Source organism: Poecilia mexicana, unplaced genomic scaffold (genome assembly GCF_051168715.1).
Source record: "Poecilia mexicana isolate PSO_F unplaced genomic scaffold, ASM5116871v1 scaffold_22, whole genome shotgun sequence".
Taxonomy (NCBI): domain Eukaryota; kingdom Metazoa; phylum Chordata; class Actinopteri; order Cyprinodontiformes; family Poeciliidae; genus Poecilia; species Poecilia mexicana.
This window is the reverse complement of record NW_028263391.1, coordinates 21500095-21526874: the sequence shown is the minus strand read 5'-3', so window position 1 is coordinate 21526874 and position 26780 is coordinate 21500095. Positions and strand designations below refer to the sequence as shown.

General features: G+C 37.7%; 1 protein-coding gene across 1 annotated transcript in view; it reads left to right on the top strand.

Annotated features, from left to right (window-relative positions):
- Nucleotides 1-3222: 3222 nt before the first annotated feature.
- The window catches only part of evla (Enah/Vasp-like a), a 37754-nt gene continuing 14196 nt past the window's right edge, over nucleotides 3223-26780 (top strand). Inside the window, exons 1-3 of the mRNA XM_014987871.2 lie at nucleotides 3223-3464; nucleotides 19724-19892; nucleotides 20989-21169. Coding sequence (XP_014843357.1) covers nucleotides 3442-3464; nucleotides 19724-19892; nucleotides 20989-21169 — 373 coding nt within the window. The 5' untranslated portion in view covers nucleotides 3223-3441. The remainder of the gene's footprint in view (nucleotides 3465-19723; nucleotides 19893-20988; nucleotides 21170-26780) is intronic.

The following is a 26780-nucleotide window of genomic DNA, read 5'->3' as shown; positions in this document are numbered from 1 at the left end:
GAATGTCAGGGAGAAAATTCAACCTTCAAGGGGAGAAAAAAAATGTCTTTTAACTGTTAATGATTGTGCAGTTTCTATCCGAGGGGTCAGAAGAGGTCAGAAAAGCTCTTAAACGTATTTATTTTCATTTTGTCCCACATGGAAAAACGTTTGCCATGATTGCAAAGTAGCCGCAGGCTAAAAAAAATCCAAAATCAAGCCTTCAAGTTTTGTAGAGCAAAAACTTCAAAGGGATTTTTACGGCAATCTATTTGGGCCTTTGTAAATAGAGAAAAAGGAGTACATTTCCACCAAAAGCTCAGAAATGTTGTGATTAATCTCAAAAATGTTGTAGAAAATTTGAGATTTGAAATTGAGACATTTTCATGTTTACATGTTTATTTTTGGAGAAAATTTATAATATTTTTCTAATATTTTTTCTAGCAAATTTCCTTGTTTTATTTAGAAAAGTTTTTATTTTGTTTCTTTGCAGAAATTTACTTATTTATTTTTGTCCACAATGGCCATAGTACAGATTTTGCACGTTTGTTGTATTAAAAGAAAGACATCTAATTTTCAGTTTATTTTGGACTTGATTGAATGAATTTATTTTCATAATAAGAACGTTATTTGGGTGACTTTCTTTCAAAATGCTTGCTTTGTTTAGCCAAATTTAATAAAAAATAAAACCTGATTCCTTCAAAAAGCTGACTTTTATTAAAAAGCCAACTTTTTGGCTTTTTAGTAAAAGTCTCTTTTTGTTAAAACATGGTTATAAAAGCACAGATACATTGTGCTGTACTTTAGTTTTTCCTGTGTAAGAAAATTATATTGGTAACGATCTTGATGCTCCGATGATGCTAATCCAGGTGAGTGTTGGTAGCTATCTGATGCTTTACCTGCTGTCTAGCCGCTCTGGATGTCCTTTTTTTCCTGCATTGATATAGCCAAACTCCATCAAGTGCTTCTTTTTAAAATGTCTTATATGATTCGTTGTGTTGATGTGTTTTGACGTGCTTCAGCCCCGAGGTAATTTTCCGCCACAACACGCAAACGTCCCCATTCACTCTCAGCGCGTTAAAGTTCCACACGACAGGATTTGTTGCTGCGCGCTTGCGCAGTGTGAGGGAAAGAGAAGATCAGCTGCACATGCAGCTGAGAAGTGACATACAGATGATCGGTTTTAGTGATCGGCAGCAAGAGACAGTGATCTGCGATCACTGATCATATACTTTTCACGGAAATTGGCCGATTATGATCGATCAGCACAGCTCTAATCTTGACCCTGATTACAAATTAAAAGTCTCTGTCTGCATCTGTGGACTAAATTTTTATTATATTTTATTTGCAGTTGGAGGTTGCACAAAATCAGTCCAAGGGCCACAAATGCCCCATGGACCACACCTTGGACACCCATGCTTTCTGCAATTCATGTTATTTTCCAACCCATTTTGGCTGTGTGTATAGCTCAAATTTTTGTCTTAAAATTATTTTTTTTCTTAAATTATCTCCAAAACAACACATTTGTTCATAAAGAGAATAAACCCGTCGTAGTCCTTAAATGTGTCCTAAAACAGACTAAACGTTTTTTGCTTGTCCAGCAGATGGCAATACTTTCTTTCTCCCCGTTTAAAACTTGCAGCCAAGTTTCACACTTTTTGTGAATTTCTCCAAGAAATAAGTTTTGTACTGCAATTGTTGCTGCATAACTGTGTCTGTCTCTTTAATAACAATATTAACAATTAATTTTAGTTATTTATCTTTAAAAAATGCTCTAATGTTAGTATCTTGGTTTTAAAATGGTTAATTTTAGGGAGTTTACATTTTTTTGTCCCTAGGACCTTGACTGGGATTTCTTTTAAATCTGACAATATAAAAAACATAATTATAGCCTCAAAACCACTGTTGGAGAGAATAATGGATTTATATCACAGCTTACAGAGAAATCCTACAAGCAGTAAAATCTGACGCCTCTCCATTTCTGTGAAGAAGGAAGTTGGGCTCAGTGTTTCCTTTAGAGGTTTTTGTAGTTTCCTTTAGTGGTTCTTGGTGTAGCGCCTCCACAGGTAAGGAGGGGAACTTTTTTCCGTTTAGTTTGGATCGTTTGACACAGTGAAGTCTAAAAGCTGAAAATTAATCGAATATTGCAACTTTGGTCCCCAATCGAACTGGACCGTCAGGTGTGGAAACGCCCAAAACATTTAAATCACAAACAAGGAAATACTTTTTTTTTTTTAAAAATCATGTCCTAGTAAATATAAAACATCTTGTTACTGTTGATCAAAAACTTGGGAACTTTAGTGGTGAAGTAATCGCTTGTGCGCTTGTGGATTTTTAAAAAATTCCTGTTGTATTTCTGTGACCTTATGAGCTCCAGGCTGCATATTTCCTGCCATTTTAAGGCGCACAAAGCCCTCTAATCTTTAAGATTGCTCTTTGTTTGCTTCCTGCACCTCAGCTTGCCGTAAAGAAGCTTAATGTCTGCATTGCTTCGGCCAGATGGACCTGCGTGCGGACAAACTAAACCCACTTATGAACTTCAGGGAATTATATTACACATAATTGCTGCTCAGTTTGTCTGAACTGGAATAATTTAATGGAATAAAGGTAAACAAAGGGTAAACTAGGGCTACACTGTAAAAACACAAAAGTAATTTTGGTTTAGTTTCTAGTGCAAATATTTTATGACACTTGAAATAAGACAAAACTAACTTAAATATAACTTTTCGGCAAGATGTATAAAGGCTTGGTTTAAGTAAATAATTCCTTAACATTGATGGAAAAAGTTCTAGTTCCATTGACAGATAAATTAACTTATAACATGGGAAAAACTTCTTATTATAAGTGGAATAATCTGCCAATTGCAAATACCTTTTCAACAAGATATGGGAGCATGTTTTAAATAAATATTTCCTTACTACTGATGAAAAAGTGCTAGTTCCACTGGCAGATTATTTTATTTATAATAAGACATTTTTCCCATGTTATGTGTGGAATAATCTGATAGTGGGACTTTTTCATCAATATTAAGGAAATATTTACCTAAAATAAGCGACTATATGTTGCTGAAAAGTTACTTATAATTTTGTCTTATTTTAAGTGTAGTCAGATGATGACCAGGAATACTTGGTTTGTGTTTTTGCAGTGTAACATGTAATTTCCATCCTGTGGAAGTCATTCCTTGGGGGCCGGTCTGCAGCGATCACATGCTCTCGCTCTCTCTCTCCTTCGTTCCCTTTCCTCTTCATCTCCCTCCTACTCTCTCTCTCTCTGTGCCTCATGCTTTGCTGGTGTGGTGGTTTCTTAAAAAACAGCTTTTGAGGATGTGAAGAGGGGAAAGACTGAGTGTGCTGCAGCATGTGTGGCTCTCCGTCCTCTCAGACCGACACTTCCCCCTCTCCTCCGTAATCTTCACCTTTTTTTGTATCTCCTCTCATCCTCGAGGATAGCGTCCTCTCCGACATGTACTCCCTGGATGACTTCGGGTAAGGCAGCGTGACTCTTCCTCGCCGCCTCTCGTTCTGTGTTTGTGGAGTTGTGCGAGTCGCCGTCGGATTGCTTCTGGAATGTGTGGGAATGATTCTTCGCTCCTGAGTGTTTCTTTTTAAAGCTTGGCTCAGCTTTCAGGCCACATAATCTGCTTCCTTCTCGAAAGAACGCTCGCAGGATTGCTCGTCTGAAAGAAAACAGGGAATTTTTCTGCTTTTGCTTCTGCGTCTAAGCTGCTCTTCGTGCCGTGAACTTCTCTGGTGTGGCAGAGAAAATGAGAAAAATGTGAGGAAAGATGCCAGTTTCTCTTACACCCTCCCGTCTGTGTTTTCTTTGCTTGGAGAGAATTGATTTTGATTAGCTTAGTTCCCATTTTTTTCAGACAGCAGGAATGAGTTTCTGCCTCAATGCTGCCAATTCGCAGCAGTGATCTGACTCAATGCATCACCTAAAGTAGGAGAGACAGGAAGAAAAGGATAGAGAACGTTAATCTAGGATTGCTTGATGAGCTGGAGTAGCAAGAGCCAGATGACTTTCAGACAAAGAGGTTTGTGCATAATATGACAGATTACAGCTGCTCAATGCTGATTTGTTGCAGCTAGCCCACAGATGTGGGTCAGGAGAGATAATATCGATGGTTTGGATTTGACCGCTTGAACTCCAGTGATCTATTGCAACCAGATCACATGGGAAACTTGTCTGCATGTCAGAGCATGGAGGGAAAGTGGCTCAGACTGTCATTTCATCTTACAAACACACAGTAATGAAACGATTAATCGGATTAACCATGATTAATCGATTAACCATTAATAATCGGTTAATCGTTAACTGGAGTATGCAGACTTGAAAATATGCAATTGCCTGGAAGAAAAACTTATTCAGAGCTGTATTTAAGCCAAAACTGTACAAAAAAAAATCATTTTAAAAAGATAAAACTTCCACAAAAGTCATGCTTAGTTATTGCATTTTATTCACTTAAATGTTTATTTTATTTAAAAAGTAAAATGGTTATTTGTTCAGTTGCGGTTTTTTTAAATGCATTTGTATTATTGTATGAAATAAGCTTTTGTGGTTAGATGGAAAAAATCTACAGAATTTGTATCCAAATAATCAATTGATCGTCTGAGTAATCAATAGAATGCTAAACATACATTTCTTATCAATACGACTGTCAGGTTCATGTTTGCCTGTAAACGAAAGTGCACTGTAAAAACACCAAATCTTACCAAGTATTTTTGGTCTAGATTGTTGTGCAAATATCTTAGTACACTTAAAATAAGACAAAACTCAGTTCACAATATTGGATCTTTTAAGTAAATAATTCTTAATATTGATGAAAATAAATACTAATTCATTGTAACAAGACACTTTCCCAGTAAGTGAAATAACCTGCCAGTGGAGCTAGTACTCTTATTAAGGTGTACTAAGATATTTGCACAAGAAACTAGACAAAAAATACAAAACAGAAAAGAGTTTTTGCAAAGTGCTAATTCCCTTTAGCGATGAGGGCGAGTGACGCTGTCAGTAGGTTGGGGGTTTGTGTTGTGCACTATGTATCCATGTCGATTAGCCTGAGGCCTGATCGGCATCTAAGGACATTTGAATTAAATAATTGATGTAATCTGGGGCGATCAGTGTGCTGGTTTTATGCTTTTCACTAGATATGATATTCTCAATGCATTTAAATATGACCAAATAGTGAATTTAATTCAGTTATCCACTTCAAAAAGGTGAGACTCATATTAAACATAGATGTATTTTGCATTTGTATTAGCCAGTCATATTGTGGAGACGTTTAAAGTAAGGTTAGGTTCCAACACTCAGACATGTCTGCCCACCTAAACCAGGGTTCTACAACCTTTACAATCTAAAAATGTTGTTTTCACACCTGATAATCCAGTAGACTTGGTTCAACTGGGGGCCAAAAAAAAACTGTTGCTGCAGTTTTCTTTCACACTGCTTTGTGTCAAACTATCCAAACTAATCGATAAATCTGTTCCCCTCCTCGCCTGTGGGGGCGCTGCACCAAAACCCACTGAACAAAACAACATGAAAACCTCTGAAGAGCGCAACGTCCTTCTTCACAAAATGTAAAGAAAAAAGGAGTAGCGTCAGATTTTAACATTTGTAGGATTTCTGCTTTATGTTTGGCAAAAGTCCACAAGCCATTTCTTACAGATATAGGAGCTTGTTTTAAGTACATAATTCCTTAATATTAATGAAATGGTACTTGTTATGTTGGCAGGTAAATTAAATTATGGGAAAATTTACTTCTTATGAGCGAATTAATCTACCAATGAAACTAGCATTTTCTTTTATCAATAAGCAAAAAAAAAACTCCATCGTGCTGAAAAGTTACTAATAAGTTAGTTTTATCATATTTCAAGTGAACTAAGATATTTGTCCTAGAAAGTAAACCAAAACTACTTGGTAAGATTTTGTGTTTTTGCAGTGTAGAGGTTTGCATGCAGCTTTATGTGTCGGTTTTCCCTGAGCAGAGGCTGAGAAAACAGGGTTGGTCTCTTTGTGGGTGTTGATGGACATTTAGCATGAACCCCTCTGCAGCTAATGAGTCGTATTCATGTATTCACGAGCCGCAGCCGCCCTCTGAGGCCGAGGCCACCCCGATCAATATTAATCACCGCAGTATAGACCGCTGGTTGTTAATTTAGGCTCTGCTCATCACTGGCTGGTGGAGAGGAGGGGTGAGCGGTACAGCAGGAACCCCAACAGCAGACTGAAAAAGCTGTGTATCATGGAAGGGGGTGGGGCTTAGGATATGAGGTAATCTCCCCTGGGTTAGCATTATGACAATAGCACAGAGGCTCATACACACAGCTGGCAGGTCAATGACTTCATCTCTGCCCGTCTGTCAGTCATCTCTTTGTTGCTGGAAGGATGGATTATTGGTCCCACTGTGGATGCAGCAGTGCATGAACTCAGAACCACTGGATGCTTCTCATCTCTTTTACCAAAAGGATGTTTTCTTTCCCATCACTTCTTTTTAATTCTGGTCGAACGTGACGGTAAAAGCTGCTCTCCTGCTTCTGTTTCCCTTTTGACCAAAATGGACATTCATCGGGTCCAAGCGGTGCGTTACTGCCTCCCTCAGAGCGTCAGTGACTCGGGGTTGTTTTACAGCCATATTGCTGCCAGGTTTGTGCTAACACTTTCTTTGTCTGTGAAACGATTAATCACATTAATCATGATGAACTGATTGTTGAAATAATCGTCTAGTAATTTAATAATTGATTAATTTTTAATCAATTATTAGAGTATAAAGACTGAAAAGAAAATCTATTTTCTGAAAGAACAACATATTCAGAGCTGTAATTAAGCTAAAAATATACAAATTGTATTTGCAGTTAAGATAAAAACCTTTTTCTGTAAATGTGTTTTAGAGAAACTCCTCAAGTTCCATAATTTTAGTCTCACCTGGTTCAAATTCACTAAATGAATGCTATGTTGTTGCTTTTTAGGCAATAAAATGTTACTTATTTAAAAACTTCAATTATTTGTTTTTTTTATTGTATAAAAATGTTAAGAAGTTAAATGTAAATATGCAGAATGTGGCAGGTTTTAAGTCAGATTAATCAATTTATCATCAGAATAATCGATTAATTGTTAACTGGGGTATGCAGACTTTTAAAAAAGGCAATTTGCATAAAATATTGAGAGCGGTAATTAAACTGTACAAATTGTATAAACATTTTGCATTTAAGATAAAAACACATTTGTCTGTAAATATGTTTTACCCAAAACCCCTGGAGTTGCATAGTTTTAACTTGACTATGTTCAAATTGTTGTTGCATTTTAGGCAGTAAAATATTTATTCCTCATTTAAAAAAATAATTTCATTATTTGTTTTTTTATTGTATAAAAAATCTTGAGAAGTTAAATGAAAAACATGCAGAATGTGGCATTTTTAAAACTCAGATTAACCAATTAATCAATTAATTAATTTGTAAAGTAATTGTTAGTTGCACCTGTATTCTGTGGATGAGCATTTCCTCTCAATATAAATATTAGAGAAGAGTGAAATGTTATGACTGAAATTAAATAATAAAAAACACTTTATGAGGAATTTTAAATGAGTTGGACAGAGTGAGTGTGAAAAAGGAAGAAAGCTTCTCAACATTTGTGCAGCACAGATGGACAAATCTTCCCTTTTTGTATTTTAATCAGAGCTAAAATACTAATCTGTAATCTTAATCTGCTGTATGGAAACAGAATTGAGTATATTTGGGATTAGTTGCTGTGTACATGACTGGGTTGAGTTAACTGTTATGTTTTTCCTGTAAAACAGTGAAGCTGATCTACCGGTTTGTAAATCCTGTCTTGTTGCATCTTCTCAGTGAAAGTCAGAGATGCAACGAGCCTCGTCGTTATTCTGAACACTCTGCAGCTTTGCACAGAGCATCTCTGAACAGCAGAGCTCTTTAAGGCCTCCATGCATTTTTAATTCATGCATTAAACACAGTTCGGCTTCTGGCTGAGGCAGCAGTCTTTCAGGCCGGTGGACTCTGCGGGGATGATGCTAACAGGGTCGCTGCGGTTGTCCCCACAGCTCTGTTGGTGGCCTTGTTCATCTTTAAAAGGAACATTTTGAACAATTGGACCTTTCTGTGTTCCTTCTGCTTAAAATTGTCTTGACTTTTGGGGTAAAAAGTCTTGTTTTGGAGTTTTAAGCTATAAAAATCCACATTTAGCTTTTGACAGTTGTATTTTGTTGGTGTTGTACATACAGGGGCAGCTGCATGCTGAGCCAACTATAACGTACATAATTAAAGAATCAGAAGCAAGGGAATATAATCTCTAGATTACATGTTATTTTCTGGTGCTTTTATATTTGTGCATAAAACATAAAGGGAATTTATTATGCAAAATTTACATTGTGCGTGTTTTTGTTCTTCCATCTGGGTTTCTACTGCTCCTAAAAACAACCCAAGCTCTTAGGGAAGTGTTTTTAATATATTTTGGGTAAATTTAAAAACCTTTTGAGTGTAACGTTACAAGTCAGCAGGCACTGCCAGTTACCTAGCAACCCTATCGAAGCCCAGTCCGTTACCTAGCAACCCCAGCAGACTTCCAGAACTTTTGGTCAGCTAATTTTATTGGTGCATGTGCTGTACAATGGCTGCTGGAAAAGACAACTGTTTTGTTGTTGACTTACCTTCCATAAACCACTTGCTGCATTCTTGTTGCGTGTGCAGGAGGCTCCACTTCTACTTTTCTAAGATGCCTGGTTGTGTAATTGCTCTGTCTGTTTGCAGCCATTTTCATGTGTGAGTGTAAACGTTGAGTTGGGGGCATGGACAGCAACAGCTCATTTAGTGACAAGACGCCTAAAACAGCTCATTCTGAGACTAAAATCTCATCATATCAGAATTATTTTGTGTAAAAATGTTATGAACATGTTGTGTATAGACCACAGACCAATCCTAACCTGTTCAAAGAAGCATAATAGGTCACCTTTAAGGTTTTTAACCCACCAACTAAATCATCACGGGACTAGATTTATGTTTTTTCCACAGTGACTGTGGCATAGAGAGCTAAGCCCACAGCTATATTTATGTGGTTTGCATTAATGCCTTTAGGACTTCGAGTTTCGTTCATTTGGAGCATAACCATTCTCGATTGTGCAGTTTTAGTGTTTACTTGTGTGGACCAGATGGGACAGGGGTGGAGATTAGATAAATACACAGACTGTGGAAGTGGGTGCACTCAGGACAACATCTGGGATTGGCATGTTTAGGCTTTGGATATGGATTATAAACCCAGCACAAAAAGTTAAACCATTTGTATTTGGCTTAAGGTTTTCTTTCCTATAGCAACGTTTCTTGGCAATAAATCTCCAACCGTTGGAAAGCCTGTTTACTCCTTCCTAAATGGTGCCACATTTGTTCAGTGCTTGTCGTAGTTCAAAATTAAGGCAGATTTATCGGTGCTACTCAAAAACATTAAAAATTACAGTAAGCAAAAGCATCTATTGTCCTGAGAAAGTTTATGCTTGGTTATCTGGCTGCTGACTGTCATCTGCATTTTGTCGATTTGATTGGGATTCCTTCCACTGAAGCCAAGTTTCTCTGTGACATTTTAATTTTAATTCAATTATCCTTGAATTGATCCAATCACTTTTACTCATCTCTCCAGCATAGAAGATCTTTGGTCAAAGTAGGAACGCTCACTCTTTTTTTTTTTTTTTTGTTGCCATTAAGTTTTAGCACACAAACTGGAGAAAACTGGAGAAAGCAGTTCGATTTCTGTTTTCAGCAACAGGTTGTCATGCTCTGCATTCTGTCTTATATTGGCACGTTTTTTTAAAAAAAAGGGGGAAACTTTACTAGCGCTGAAACCATTAATTGCGATTAATTGATCACGGAAACAATCATCAAATAATTTAACAATTGATTAATTGTTAAATGGAGGATGCAGACCCAAAAGGGCCTTTTGCTGAAAGAACAACACACTCAGAGCAGTAATTATGCCAAAACTGTGTAAATATATACTATATATTTTACATTTAACATGAAATAAGAAAGAAATTGTATGTTCTACCCAAAACTCCTGTTTCAAAGGTTCACCTGTTTCAAATTCTGTGAAAAAACTTCTCTTAATCATCTAATTATTAATTTGTTAATCAAAAAAGAGTCAGTAGATTAAATTTCTAATTATATTTCTGCTTGATTAATTTTTAATCAAGCAAAAAAGGCTGAGTGTTTCACATTTTGATGCAGATGAATCCTTTGCTACAAATGATCTGGCATTCACTAAAGGAATGCTGTCGATTAATCGCTAAAACAATCAACTAACTCAAATAATCGTTAGTTGCAGCCCTCCTTTTAGAAGTCGTATCTGTTCTTTGATGCAGTTGGTTTTCTCTGTGTGCAGGATTTCTAAGTATTTATGTTGTCTAAATTTAAAATGAAATGGTCTGAACCGCATCAATGTGACTCTTGCTGACTTTGGAGCCAGCAGTGATACTAAAACCCAGCTCACATTGAATCATCTCCATCAGTTTGTTTTTAACAAGCGAACAGAATCTGACCCGGCTTCTCGCTGCCTGTTCTGTTTTTAGTTCCCGGTGCCTGTTTCTCTCCCCGTGAGCAGTACTTTCCCCCGTGGAACAGATTAGAGGTCTTGCGCTGGAGTTAAGTCGTGGTTAATTTAGATTTAAAACTGCTGTGAGGTAATGATCCGCCCGACTTGGCTCGGTCTCTAATCCAACCTGTCAGTCAACTGAACCCCACACCCACCCAAACGCTGGCGCTGTAAATAAATTTGCACACCTCCACCCAAAGCGCCAGCGTCGCCCGAAGGATCCCGGTCAACTCTGGAGACTATCGTAATTACATACATAAAATAAAATCTATGCACTGGAAACAAACTGAGAGTATGAAGGAGTTTTTTCCTGCTTTCTGTTGTCCTAAGCCGTGCCTGAGCTAAAAATATCCGTCTGTTTTATTTTGGGTTTACGTACAGTATGGTACCATGATGTATGGCATGCTGGTGGATAATTATCTGTTTCTATTCCTGTTTGGGGAAGAAGGCAGAGCATCATGTCACAATCGTAGGGCGGGTTGGTTCAGTCTGAGCAGCAATTTGCATCTCTGAGTCATTTCTATCTGCTACTCTTGGCCTCAACTAACGATTAATCGATTAATCTCTCGATTATTCTTACGATTAATTGCGTACTTGAAATAAATTGGCACATTTTGCATATTTTTCATTTAACAACTAAACTCTTTTTATACAATATTATAAAAAATATTTCAATTCTTTTGTTGAAAAAGAAAATAAACATTTTATTGCATAAAAACGATGACATTGCATTCCTTTAGTGAATGATTGACCATTTGTACCTAAAAAAATACTTCTAACATCAAAATGTGAAAATGATTGGATAACACAAGGACTTTTTCAAATAATTATTGTTGTAATTTGCATAATTTGAAGCAGGTAAAGCTAAAACTGACACTTGAGGGGTTTTGGGTAGAACGTCTTTACAGACTGTTTTTTATTATGTTAAGTTCAAAATGCTTATAGTTTTGTACAGTTTTGCCTTAATTACTGCTCTGAATATGTTCCTCCTTTAGAAAATTGCCTTTTTTTAGCATGTAAACTCCAGTTAACAATTAATCGATTCATATTTTAATAATCATTTAATCCGATTAATCATTCCAGCCCTGATAGATTCAATGCTTAAGTTGGAGAAACACAGAAGCTTATTGCATTCTTCCTCATTCTGCTGTTTATTTACTCCTCTGATGCCGACTTCATGACTCCATAAGCAGCAGCTCCGACCAGCGATGCATTAGACCATGTAATTATTCCTGCTGCTGCTGCACATGGCAGCCTCTCTCTGTGCTTTTGTCATTCAGGAGCTTTGAGCTGGTTAATGAGCATGAACCAAAACGGATTATTTAGAGGAATAAAGTTGTCACTTTGCAGGACACCTCCTGGTTGGCCCAGTTATATTCAGAGGAATCTGAAAGTGGCGCAGAGGAGGTGTTTAAGATGCGATTATGTAATGAGCATCTTTTATTCCTGTCATACTCGATAGAAAATTATCTCAGTATATTTAAATTTGATGATAAAAAGAGAAAATATCAGTTTCATTCATATATTTCAAGTGTTTAGCATTGATGACTACTGGATTAGAATCACATTTTCCTCCAGTAATTTAAACATTTTCAAAAAGCTCCTAAGGAAAAGGAAATAAGTATTAAGAGTAGAAATAATTTTGGTTTGGGATCATAGCCGTTTTTAATAAGTGTCAGCAGGCCTAAGCAGTGATCTGAGCCACAGATAATGTAATAGGGTTAAATAAAACGTCTTCAGAAAATAACATCCATTTAAATTGAATTATAACTGAGGCTTGACTATTTTTAGCTCAAAGAAAGTCTGTGTGCAGAAAGAAAACAAAACTTATACTTTACAGGAATTTTACACACGAGCATCCTTAGAAGGAGCATGGTCAGCCAATCAGAGGTGGACTTTAAAAGAATTATGCTAAAATGTAGCAACAAAACAAAACATTTCTCTAATCTGAATCTGAAAAGTGTGATCTGTCCTGAAGTTTCTTGATGGGTTATCTGGTTCTGAGTACTGGAACACAGCTGCATTGGGAGCCGGAAACTTCCTGTGAAGGAGCCGTCACAACTGTCTGCTCAGCCAATCAGAGATGGACTTTGGATAACCTGCAGACATTGTCGTGTTACCTACATCCAAAAAGCGTACAATGCAAACAAATGTTTGTAAAACCAGCTGACCAAACATGCTGGTGCTCTAATTGGGTTGCTAGGCTACAGGCTGGGCTCAGGTTGCTAGGTAATGGCGAACTAGCTGTTCTGTTAATTGTGATTTAGCAATCGGGAGGATTTTGAAGCGGCTCATTTTCCAGATTGTCAAAAAAATGTTAAATGCTTGGACTGCTTTTAGAAGCATTAGAAACTCAAATGGAAATTTAAAGAGATACAAAATGTTATTTTCCCTTTAAAGGTAAAAGTACAAAATAGTTTGACAAAGTTAAAAGTGAAAACTCTGATTTGAGTACAAAGCAAAAAAAAGGTTATTTCTGCAGACTGCAATATTCTTGTCATCTCTTTTTTATTTATTATTCATCCTAAAGATTTATTTTCTGATGACCTACTTCCATGATGCTTCTGTTTGCTCTTGTGCGAGGTTTAGTTTGCATCGCAGAGACAAAGGTCCAATAATAAATCCGTTCAGACGCCTGCCGCGCGCGCCAGCCTCCAGTGACTCATCGTTTGTTCGGGTTCGTTTGGGCGCCTTCCACTGCGAACCGGCAGGATGAAACAATTAACCCTGGCATTAAAAGCTTACTGTCGCGATAACAGAAGTCCTGTCCTTGGGCGGTTTCCAGAGAGGACGCCTCATGCTAGTGCCCTCCTTCCTAAGGGAACACTTCCTCAGCCTAGATACAGTTCACTCAGCAAAAGCATAAAACTGAGCATAACATTTCTATTAAATCCACTTCATGTTTTCTGGGGATGCTCGGCTTCGGGCGTTTTTCCCCAGCGCCGAGCTTCCTGCTAATGGACCGATCTGTTCTGGGAGAGAGGAAGCACGTATATATGGGAAAGGATTTGGGTGGAGGAGGTTGGGATGAAGAAGGCACATATGTCCAACCATGTGTGCAGGGAAGTGCTTTACTTAATTCAAAAGGCTGGGAATGTGGCCTCCTTTTCGCCACGCGCCTTTGAGGCGTATTTGACATGAGGAAGTGCTCAGAGTGGCAGAAGTCCTGTTCATATCCTCTCTCCACTGCCTTTAATAATATTTAGCTTCCATTCAGAAATCTGCTCCTCCCAGTGAAAACTCTGTGCCCTGAAATGATTTTCACATTACCTTGGGGCGTCTTTACCACTTTAAACCAACACTAAACCATAGATTTTAATATTACGAAATAATTTCTGTAGAAATGAAACGTGATCCTGTTATTCTTTTGTTTTCTGTGTTTAGACACTACCCTCCGTTCTGTTTGTGACATGTTAAAGATGAGCTGTTATGATTCCTTGAACAGGTTTGGATAGGTGCTAATTACATTTTTTCACAAGGATCTCTCTCACTGTAAATCCAGATAAGCTGCTGCTGGCCACGAACCTCCAACTCAATGTTTACACGCACATGAAAATGGCTGCAAACAGATGTACTATTACATAACCGTACGTCTTTGAAAAACATTAGTGCAGCCTCCTGCACAACCAACAATGCAGCAAGTGGTTTCAAAACTGTTATCTTTTCCAGCAGCCGTTGTACAACAGTAAAACTAGCTAACCAAAAGTGCTGGAGTTCCGATTGGGTTGCTAGGTGACTAATTGAGCTCTAAGGTTGCTAGGTAACGGGCTGGGCTCCGCTGGCATTGCTAGGTGAGGCGCAGTGCCTGCCGATTTGTGATGTTACATTTTGGAGGTGTAGAACGCAGCTTCTTGTGGACCAGAGGCTGAGCACAGAGAGCTGGTGGACTGCTTTCTGTCATGGTGTGGGAACAATCCTCTCATCTTAAACGTAAACAAAACAAAAGAGATGATTGTTGATTTAAGGAGGAACTGGTTTAGATCAAACCTTTTTTACATCATGGGAGAAAAAGTGGAGGTGGTTGAGGAATATAAATACCTCGGTATTCATCTGGACAGCAGACGGGACTGGAGACGCAGCAGGGAAGCGTCCATAAGAAGAGACAGAGCGGCTGGAGGAAGATAAGATCCTCCAAGGTTTGCAGCAAAATGCTGCAGGTCTTCCATCAGTCTGTTGTTGAGAGCCTCATCTGTTGGGGCAGCAGCATCAGAGACCTAAAGACGCTCAACAGCCTGATAAAGAAGAATGGTTCTGGTTCTGGTTTTTTGGGCCCAGTAAATCCATCATGTTGGTCTGTCTCCTCCTGCGCTTAATGACGCTTAAAGTCTGCATTTCCTGGACCTCAGCAGGTGCTGGGGATCTTCTCGGTTGAAGCTCAGCCACTTTTAGCCCCTGGTTGTTCCAGCAGATTGTTCCGATGAGTTTCTCCGTCAGCAGCGTGTGGATCCACGCCCAGTTGGATTTAAACCAGCTGACTGGATTTGGCTGATTTAGGAATTTTATTGGCTTTTTTCTGGCTTTAAGAGACTCCCATGTTGCTTTATTAGTGAGTTTTGCATCATATTCTCGCTGCAGGAAGGAGTTTTTCCTTTAACATGAACATGTACTACTGTGTTGTAGTCTCTGTAATGCCCAGTCTTTCCCACACCATAATACCTCCACCACCATGTTTAACAGATGAGTTGGAGGCTTTTGATTTAATCCAATTCCTTTCCTTTTTATTCTCATTTCATCCAGAAATGTGCAGCTGTGCATCATGAGGTGTTCTTAGCCCCCATTCTCATTACATTTCAATTATTTACTGCTTTGATTGGAGTATGGAAAAAATGAAGAGCCCACTTAAAATCATCAGTTTCTTTGATGAGAAACTATATAGGTTTATGTTTGAGTAAAATGAACATTGTTCTTTTATTCTATGAACTACTGACAGCATGTCTCTGAAATTCAAAGCAGATATATAGTACTTATTTGCAGAAAATGAGAAATAGTCAAAAACCCGAAAAATATGCAGTGCTTCAAATAATGCAAAGAAAACAAGTTCATATTGATTTAGAGACAACAATACTAATGTTTTAACTCAGGAAGAGTTCAGGAATCAATATTTGGTGGAATAACCAGGAGGTTTTCACTGCAGAGGTCTGTTAGTTTTTTACAGAGCTGTATTTCTTTATTTAGAGCGTTTTTTATCCGTTGAAGCTTTTGTTTGTGTGTAAACTCTGTGGATTTGCTCTAAGCTGAGACTGTTTGCACAAAATTAAAAATCAGATCCCGTTAGTGATAAATCTCTCAGTGCCTTGATAAAAATCTGATTACAATAGTTAAAAACGGTGCTTAGTAAAAAGTCACAAGTTGTCAGAAATGCAGATAAATCACAAATTTTTCATTTCTGTATTTTTTTTATAACTTCCAAGTTGGAAATGTTTTTAAGTCTTATTTTATTGTCACAACAGAGTAATCTGAAAAGATCCTGTTGTGCAACTAAAGAAAACAGTTTACATATAAAAATCTTAGTATCTACAGATGCAGTTCTTCAGTTTAAACTCTTAGGAACAGCTGGTTGACCTTTGACCTTCAGTGTTATTCTCTCTGCTGCTCAGAAACCCAGTTTGATTCATCAAGTTAGTTTAATGTCACTGATCAGGATTTTCAGCTAGAGTTGACCTTTTCAGCCCAACATGGTCATTAAATTAAATTAAATTAAATTAAATATTAAGAAATACTTGGGTTTTTTGTGTCACTCTATTTTTTCTATTCTTAATCCAGTTTGGCTCAGTCTCTTAAATTAATGTAAAACAACTGAATATGTATATGAAAAACCACTGAGAATACCATTTTTATCTTAGACTACTATCAGTTTTTAGTTTTTCTGTTCAGTTTTGTGCAAGAAGAGTGAAGATTTTTTTAATCAGCCAGTATAATAAACCATAAAAGTCAATATTACTGCAAATAATTGATCTAAATCAGGGCCTGATAATAATAACAGGAGTAATTGAGTGCTCCTGTAAATGAATTTTATGGAGATTGTTTTAATATTTTTCTCTTTTTACTGCTAAAATAATGGCACAATGTAAACATAGTGACATTTAAAATTAAGGTAATTAATTAATTTAAAATACTAAAAATATCCTGTTCTTATTTTAAAAAATCTTGTTTAAAGTGGGAAAAAAATAAACATGACATGTTTACAACATCTTTATTAAGCTGACTTTTTTTAGATTTAAGGTTCTTAGATCCTTTTAAAATTTATTTCATGCTGCAGAAAAAATTCATAATTTATCAAAATAAATGTTGCTGATTGACAAACCTGAGGACTAACAACTGTTTTTAAGGATTATAGTAAAATGTAAATGTATTTTCTGGAACTTATTTCAGTGTTTACTTATTTTTATTTTTTAAAAACAGTGGAGTTTTGTAAACATTATGAGCTTCAAGGTGTTAAAAATAGAAAAAATGTATTTCCACCTCAATTCTTGGGAAAAATATTTAATATTTTTGCAGTTTTTTAGGCAGTTTCTCCTTCATTAAGGACAGACGCACTGGGCTTCATAGCCCTTTAAGGTTAAAGTTTTTCTAAATAAACTTTTTCTGCAACTCGTCTTCTCTTTGCCATGTAGCCCAAAGTCGACTGGGAATTAGCCTCTAGTATTCATTGTTCAAGATTAGATTAGATTTTAATTTTAATCAAAATAATCTGAGTAATCTGATCCAATCTAATGCCAGTACCAAGGTCACACACAGAAGGATTTATAAGAAGAAGCTGTGAAATCTTTTCTTTTTTAAAATGTGCTGCCTCTTACACGTTTCTGTTCCTCTTTTTATGCTTTCCTACTCATGATGGAGCAACACACAAAGCAGAACAAGACAAAAACATTCAGTTTGAGTTTCTGCATCATCTTCCAGCCCGGCGGTTTAAACTGCTCCAGAAATAGGAGCTGTTTTCGTAAGGAGAGAGTCGGCCGCCTCCCTTCGCGCCCCTCCCTTCGCGCTCCCAGATTGACTCTGGTGGTCTGCGGAGCCTCTGAAGTGGAGAGACGTGTTTGTTATGTGATTAGAGGCTCTGCTACTCACATTCAGACGTGCAGGAAGCACAAAATCTGCAGAAATCCCACATTGTTTAACATTTAGAGAAATTAAATTCAAGGGCTTGCCAGTGATTGCTCATTATTTTCCACTTAAAATTATAGTTTTGGAGTAAATTTCCTCCTAAAATCTGATAAATAAGAATGATACTGGTGCACTTAAATAAATTAGAATATTATCACAAAGTTAATTTATTTCAGCTATTCAATTAAAAAATCAAATACATTTATCACACAGATTGATATATTACAACCATCTATGTCTGTAATTGTTCATAATTTTGACTTAAACTGATAAAATTGTTTTTTTAATATAGAAATGTGGGGGGAAATCCATGCACTGTATAGTATAGGTACTTAAAGGACTTATATAGGGTTTATTTTGCGTCAATACTCTTATTTATTAGAGTCTCAGCTTGTTTTAATTATCTTTCAGCCTGTCTGCATTGTTTGTCCTAAACGAGTTTCACAATAACCTCAAAGATGTTTTATTCCTGTTTTTTTCCCACACTTTTTCCTTCCACTGAACTTTCCACATCAACCATTTCTTTAGCTGTGAGTTTTTGTGACCCACAAAAGGTTTGCTGGACAACATTCAAGTCAGCAGCCACAACTTAAAAATTTTCTATTAAATGTCTCAGATGTATTGGTTTTCCTGAGTTATTGCTCAAAATAATCAAAATAGGTAAAATGCCTTGAAATGCCTCCACTTGTGTGTAATTAATCTTTATGACTTTGTCTCTTTTAAAGGAAGAACTGAAATAAATCAACTCTTTAGGGAAATTCTTGGAAACATCCTGGATAACTGGAATAAGTTTGATTTTGCATCTGATGTTTATTAGAGGAGCTTCTTAATGTCAGAAGTCGTCCTCTTGAAGAACAGTTCAGTTTGTGCACCGGCGTTCTTAACATTTAATAGAAATAATTATCTGTTTTCAGTCGGTGTGAGTCAAACTGGTTATATTGCTTTGGGATTTCGTCTGGAGTCGATTCATCCAGTTGTTTAGAGAGCGGATAAAGGCTGAAGAAGAACTTTATCATCACTGCTGAATTGTTTGAAGCTGAGAGGAAAGTGGAGACGATGTGGCAGCTGAACAGTGGGAAAAAGATCTGAGACGGAGCTGTTGCAGCAGAGCAGCGACTCATGGTGCTTTGATATTTCAGTTATGACGTCTTCAAAGTTTTTCACCTCAAACTGCTGCAGTACATTTTGGACAGAAACTCAAACTCTTTCAACTTTCCATGTTTCATCATGCTGAAACTGCAACTTCTATTTATTTCACTGAGTTTTCAGTTTTATTCACTAATACAAATCTGAAAAGTGTGGTGTGCACATTTGCAACGGCATATCAGAGTAAAAAGGAGCAATTTCTGCCAAAGGACTTTTTAAATTTCTGAGTTTTTTTCTATCAAATCTTCATCAAATGTTAGTCATTTAATCGTTAGTCAATGGGACAATATCAATCAGCTTTAATCAATAACTTGCATCCCTAGTTGAGTCATGTCTGTTGATTTTAACCAATCATAAATTTCTGTTTAATGTGGCTTAATTTTGTTTGCTGGTAAAATAAAAAATTCTCACTCTGGTGATGTGCATATGGATCAAACACTTCAGTTCTTAACACCCTCTATCATTATCCTCAACACACACACACACACACACACGCACACGCACACGCACACACGCACACACGCACACCCTTCTTTGCTCGAACTTCTTAACACCACAACCAGCGCCACTACAGAAGCAGAAATCCTCCGGGTTCAGTTTTAGGTCTGCTTTGCTGTTTTTGTAAGCATCCCCAGCCTTTGCCCTGTAATCACAAGCTGGCAGATTCCTGCTGAGCCTGGATATTTTTTTCTGAGGTGGTTAAAAACAAGAAAGTTGTGCGACCCATGGGAAACCTCGGATTGGCATGAAATTTTTTAATAATTGACTTTTATTGGTGCCTGAAACAGGAAAAAGCCCCCAGTGGATCAGTGTAACGTCTCAGCTCTTTACTGAGATAATAAACGAGATATTCTGTATTCCACACATTAACATGGACCTTCCTCTCCTCCTCCTCCTCCTCCAGTGAGCAGAGCATCTGCCAGGCGCGGGCCTCTGTGATGGTCTACGATGACGCCAGTAAGAAGTGGGTGCCCATCAAGCCGGGGCAGCAGGGCTTCAGCCGCATCAACATCTACCACAACACTGCCAACAACACCTTCAGAGTGGTGGGGGTCAAACTGCAGGACCAGCAGGTGAGGGGTCACCTGGACGTCACATCCAACCGGCTTTACTAAAGACACAAAACACAGCAGCCAGTTACAAAAGTAAAGTGTTTAAAAACAAACAGCTGGCTGAATTGTAATGATGATTTGGCTTATGGTGTAGCACAAAGTTCAGTTCTTGAGCTTATCCTATTCATTGCTTACATGGTTTCACATACCCTTCTTTTTAGCTTCAGATACATTTGTTACATTTTCAGCTGCTTTCACACTGCACTGTGTCAAACGAACCAAAGTAATTGATAAACCTGTTCACTTCTTCGCCTGTGGGGGCGCTGCACCAAAAGCCACTGACAGAAATGACATGAAAACCTCTGAAGAAGACATGAGCGCAACTTCCTTCTTCACAAATGTAAACAAAAATGGCTGCACCGTAAAAACACAAAATCTTACCTAGTAGTTTCTTGTTCAGACTAACTCACAAGTAACCTTTTGACAAGATACATAAGATTATTTTAAGCTAATAATTCCCTAATATTTACAAGAAGTACCAGTTCACATTATTTCAGTTTCTAACAAGACATTTTTCCCATGTTTTAAGTGACATTATCTGCCAGTGGACTTGAACTTTTTCATCAATATTAAGGAATTATTAACTTAAAACAACCTCCTGTATCTTGATGAAACATTACTTATACATTAGTTTTATCTTATTTCAAGTGTGAAGATATTTGAACTAATTAGACCAAACTACTTGTCAGGATTTTGTGTTTTTGTGGTTGTAAGAGTTGTTTATTGTCTGTGGTCAAAGACCAGGAGACATTTCTCCCACTAGCGCTAGACTCTTGTGTTTGTTTTGGTTGCATTTACCCAGAATGCCCTGTGCTGCAGTCCGCTTCCTGCTTTTGGAGCGTTCTCCAGTCGCATATAGATTCGACCCAAACCAGAGTTCACTTCAACCGAACCGAGGCTGAGCTTTTGTCAGCTTTTTGGTCTACATCAGAGTTCGATTGCATATTCACACCTCACCATATGAACCGGACTTTCTAGACAAACGGACTGGAGTTGGATTTATGCGGACTGAACAGAGCTGATGTGAATCCACCATGCTTCTTTCTCTTTCCTTTAGGTGGTTATCAACTACTCCATAGTGAAGGGTCTGAAGTACAACCAGGCCACCCCGACCTTCCATCAGTGGCGGGACGCTCGGCAGGTCTACGGGCTGAACTTTGCCAGTAAGGAGGAGGCCACCACCTTCTCCAACGCCATGCTGTTCGCCCTCAATGTCCTCAGCTCCCCCGACAGCGGAGGTGAGGCGTCGTCTGACCTCCATCTGATATATTATAACATATTTCATTAACCCTCCTGTTATGTTCACTTTTGAGGTACAGCAATAATGTTCGCGGGTCAATTTGACCCGGGGAGTTCTATAGTGTTCTATAGTGTCAGAAACCAAAAAAATCCTCCAAATCTTTTTTGTGTCTGATTATTAACTCCTATACTAACCATTTCAATCAATATTTGTGCAATTATGTTTTTTATTCCTCACAAATAAAGGATCAATGACAACAATTTACTCATTCGGACATAAAAAAATGTGATTTACATATTTTTTATGGCCACTGAAAAACCTAAACACAAAATAACACTAATTATCTTTGAAAGTGACTTTTTGTAAATTTTTTTATATTACATTTAGATTTTTTTTTGAAGGGGTCATCTTTATAATTGAACTTGAGACACTATTCTGCCCTGGGTCAAATTGACCCGCTGACTAAAATCAAGACAAATGAGTCCTGAAGATGATCCTCCAGGTGGATTTCCAGTTTAAACCTGCATGTCCAAAACATAACTGGGTTTTTCATCACATGCTGCCCAGATTTTTATGTCATATTTAGCTGGTGTGGAAGGCATATATAGTGTAAATGAGCAGCGACCTCTGAATGCCAGTGGTGATCTTTATGAATGCCACAAATCTTCCATCTACTGTGACATTGGGGCCTGTTTTATAGGACAGGAGAAGTTACAACCCACATGTTCCACACTGATCTATTAGCTGCTAGTTTGTCTTGTCTGTCGATTGTCAAATCAGATTACTCTGGAGAAAAGTCTCCAGAAACATTATGGCCCATAATATTACCCTGCCTGTCTCTGCATCCCTTAGACTGGCTGTTGATTCATCCTTTGACTTGAAAACTCTGGTCAGAATGAGGACCCCCCTCAAATATGCATGTAAATGCATCTGGTCCAGCTCCTTCCAGTTCTCTCCAAAAACTCGCCTTCCTTTTAGACTTGTCATTTCAACAATGATTTTCTGTATTGCACTAGACACGAGTAGCTCAGACTGACTTGATGTTTGTGATGTGAGTTTCTGCCATCCTGGCATGATCAACAAGAAGTTCCAGAGCTTCCATGGTTGTCATCTTTTTATTTCCTGCTGCTCATTTCCTGATCTCCAACAGTGACGATATTACATGTACCTTCAGTGTGTAATGCGTTTAGGACTCCCTTGCAGAGAGTATTTATGTCCCCCCCCCCACTTCTGCTGAGTGTCCACTCAGTGTGGGTGGAGTTTGTCCACAGGAACAGAAAAGGTTCCTGTCAAAAGTTGCATGAACACCTGCTTTCTGGCAGCTTCCTAGTGAAGTAAAGAGAATAGTGAAAGAGTGGGTTTGTGTGCAAAATATTGATATATATTGCAAAATCGATATTGTTACACAGCCCTAGTTTCCACCAGGAAGTGGTGACTCTGATATCAGTTTTATCTTCATATCAGCAGCTTTTCTGTTTTTAAACGAGCTGTGCCCCAGTGTAGACTTTAATGAGAATTATACTCATAATAATGCTGTAATCAGCACATTTTAAATTGGAAAAAAGGCCAAACAAAGAGAGAAATCTTAAATAGTTGGTAATTCACTTGCTATAGTTTGAACCATCTGCGCAGTAAGTCAGCCCAGAAGTTGCAGATTTGGGATTTTTTTGTGTAACAGCAAGGAATCATGGGAATCACTGATGCTGCTGTGCTAGAAAGTATAATTAACTGAATTAATTACACCTGCATTGCTCTGCTCAATAGTAAATCACTATGACGCAGTAACAATGCTGTTGGTCAGAATTAGATTGTTTTTATTTTCTTGCAGTTTTATTCACATTTTCTGCACAAACTTTTAGCAAAAAATGATTTATACCCTTATATCTCCTAAGTCTGATAACTTTTTTGATCTTTGATAAGGTCTTAACGGCCTTTTTCTGAATAATGCTACTCAGGTGGATTATTTAATATTTAGTCGGATTTTTCACATTCAGTAAATTCAGTGAAGTGTAAAAAAAAATTACCTGCTAAACTGATCTTTACTGCTCCCTGCTGGTTGATATCAGGTACTGCAGCTGTAATCCCAGCGCCAACAAACGACATAAGGAGGAGAGTTGTTGCATTTTATTTGTATTTTTTTTAGTGTGTTTTCTAACTTGTGGATATTTTTAAACTTAAAGTTGTGTAAATATTTTTACATATATTTTAACTCGTGTAAAGCAATTTTTTCCCAGATTCCCAGATTTAGAGTTATTACACATGTGCAGTGAACAAAACAAAACATTAAAACCCTAAAGTGTATTTACGGCTAAACTTACTCATACTCTTAGTTTACCAGATAGCTTCAGACCATCTCTGGTTACAGGCCACTTATATACTCAGTGTGTGTGCGTGTGTGTGTGTGGGTGGGTGTGTGTGTGTGTGCGTGTGTGTTTTACTGCACTGTCATTCCATCCCATCCTTGTGACCCTCCCGATGAAGCTAAAATATCTCTCGTGGAGCCTAAATGTCGTACCTTTTTTTTTTTTTTTTTTTTTGTCGTCGTCATTCGTCTCGTGTCCATCCATGGGAAACGCTGTCATGCGTCTCCAGCTGTTTGCTGTTGAAAGCTGCTGCAGTGGCAGCAGCGGCTGGTTGTTAGCAGCTTGTGGAGTTAGCGACGTTTGGCCGGCATGCTGATTCCTGAGATTTCAACCAGTGACCTCAGACTGGTTTCTTCAGCCGTCATCGTCCTCAGTAAGTGTCATGTTGGGTTGAGGAGGAACCTGCATGACAATCCGGCATGTTTTCCATGCTACTGCAGCAGCTTCTAATAGAGACATACTGATTATTTAACATTGCTTTCGACTCTTCTTCTGCAAGAAGAAAGTAACTTTTTTATATTAAATACCAAAAGAGATTGCAGCAGATCGTTGGGGTGACCGCATTTATCTCTTCACCCTTTGGACCAGGTGCTACAGTAAAAAGCCGCATCCTCTTAAACAGAGGAGTTTTACGAGTAAAGCAGTATTTTCCACACATGTTTATAGATTTATTTGCAGCTGAGCAGCCTGGAAAAGCATTGAACTTGTTTCCAGGTAGCGATCTGCTAAAGAGAAAACATTAAAACACTGAACGTGTTTCTTTTCCACAATCTGGATGAGAGCGTTTCACACGGATCATGCAGGTTTTTTATTTTCCTCGCTGTTTGACTTTAAATTATACTAATTTCTGCTTAGTGTGTAAGCATTACCTGAAGTTTTAATCAACTAAGATTAAATAATTTGGGAAAACCCAGACAAAGACGTCCAGTGCAAAAATACAAAATATGGAGCAACTCAAACATGCTGCTTCCTCCTGTGACTTGTAAGAAAAAAATCTAAAGTCAACATATTAGGAGAAAGTTGTAGACCGCCTCACGTTTGATTCACCCTTCGGTACAATTTCCAGGTACTGGAACGTTCCCCATTCATCTGTTTAAATAATCATGTGGATATATAAACAGTATGGGAATGTCCAGCCATTATAAAGCTTAGCAAGGAAACTGGCTCTGAGATAAGCTACTGTCGTTCACTAAGGTGTTCTTAGTCACCTGAATGACCTTAGCACCAAATCAGTTATGAAGTGACGAAAAAAAATCACGTTTTTGTGCTTCATTTGACTCTCCACAGCTTGAATAAAGGCACTAATAAATATATCCATCCATTTTAATACATTTTTAAAAGAACTTATCAGAAAGGAATTTCAAAAATAACTTAAAATCAATAATATCTGATATAAAGCAGGGAAAAGATTTGGTTTGAGGTAGTGATTCAAAACAAGGTAATATGTGTATGTAAATGTCTGGTTTGATCTGCAGATAAAAAATAAATATGTTTACTATTTTCTCACATTTTAGTTAACTCATCCAAACTCATCCAGCATTATAGTAACAGAGTAGAGGGTCCAGCAGATTTTGGGGTTTATTCTACTGAGTCACCAGAAATGATCTTTAATTTTATTTCTTAGATAAAATTAAAGACATTAACTTTTTGTTTTTACCATATTGAATCTCAGAAATGTTCACGTTGGTAAAAGGGGATGTTTCTGTGAATTTTCCTCCCGGTTTTTACACATATAGCTACAATTCAGCTAAAAAACAAACACACCTCTACCCAAATAATGTTCCACAATGATTTTGTGTAAGAATTAGGGTTAACATAAAAGTAGACCTAACTTAAAAAGCAACAAGAAAATGGAAAAATGAAAAAGTTGCAAAAATCAGCAGCATACAATGAAGCTAAAACTTAGTTGAAGCCATTTTGGATTCAATCTTAGCTCTCAATAGTTATTAAAGATGTGATGACAGAAGTAGCTTGAATTTTTACTAAGATGCCTGATTTTATTAGTGAGTGGGTGGACAATGCTCTGTTGTGTTGGACGGTTCTTATGTTTGGATTTGTGGGAAAAGCTGTGAAGCATTTAATATCAGCTCTCAAACTGCAGCTTGTTGGATGCCAGGAATAAAACAGAAGCAGAGAATCTGAGTAGCAAACAATATTTTTTATGTTTGTTGTTTATGAAGTTTCTTCTTAATTTGAAGGACTCTCCAAGAAGTCTAGTGAAAACAAAACTTTTTTGATTGTCAGTTTCTTATACAGCTCCTATTTCTTGCTGAAAAGTTACTTGCAAATTAGTTTCATTTTATTTCAAGATATTTGCACTAGAAATAAGGCTGGACAATAAATCAATAAAAATATATATTATGATAGACACGTGATCAACATCAATAGATAATACTGAACCGCACAGCATTCTGGGAGATGTAGGCAGAGGTAAGAGGAAACCGCTCACGGCTAGGAAAGCAGGTGGAATCAACTAACTCACTCACTCTTTGGTTACCTAGCAACACGCTCACTCTTTGGTTACCTAGCAACACGCTCACTCTTTGGTTACCTAGCAACTCGTACCTAGCAACTCGCTACCTCTTTGGTTACCTAGCAACTCGCTACCTCTTTGGTTACTTGGCAACAACCTGTTGAGTAACTTGCGCAGCAGCAGTTTCAAGTTTCATCATTGGGCATCACAACTACTTAAAAATAAGCGACGGTGTGGAATGAAAACTGAATAAAAGAGGAAAGGTCACGCCAGTTTGGCAGAGATTTAAAACAAAATAACTCATCAGTAATTATGGATATCAACTGATATTAAACACTTGTATTGTGATACATTTTGCAGCCATATCGTTCAGCCCTACTCAAAACCAAAACCCTTGGTAAGATTTTGTTTTTTTGCAACGTGAACACATCATTCCCAATGTGAAGCATGAGGCAGCATCATGTTATGGGCACCCGTCTCTTTATTTCTTAGCTAAATGAGGAGAATATTAACTGCCTGACCAGAAACTGCCATCTTTTTTTTCTTGGTCGTCCAGTATTTGAAGATGAAATTGCAGAAGGTGTTAATTGAAACTTCTGAGACACACTGAGTTGAAAACATGCAGCTAAATACAGAAGATCTCAGTATCTGCCAACTCTGCAGACGCTCCGAACGGAAATATCACCCTGCGGGGATCCTGATGGCACACTGGGCGCTGGAGTCTAATGACTGGTATTCTGGTGATACGTGATAAGCGGCCCCCGTCGCCCCTG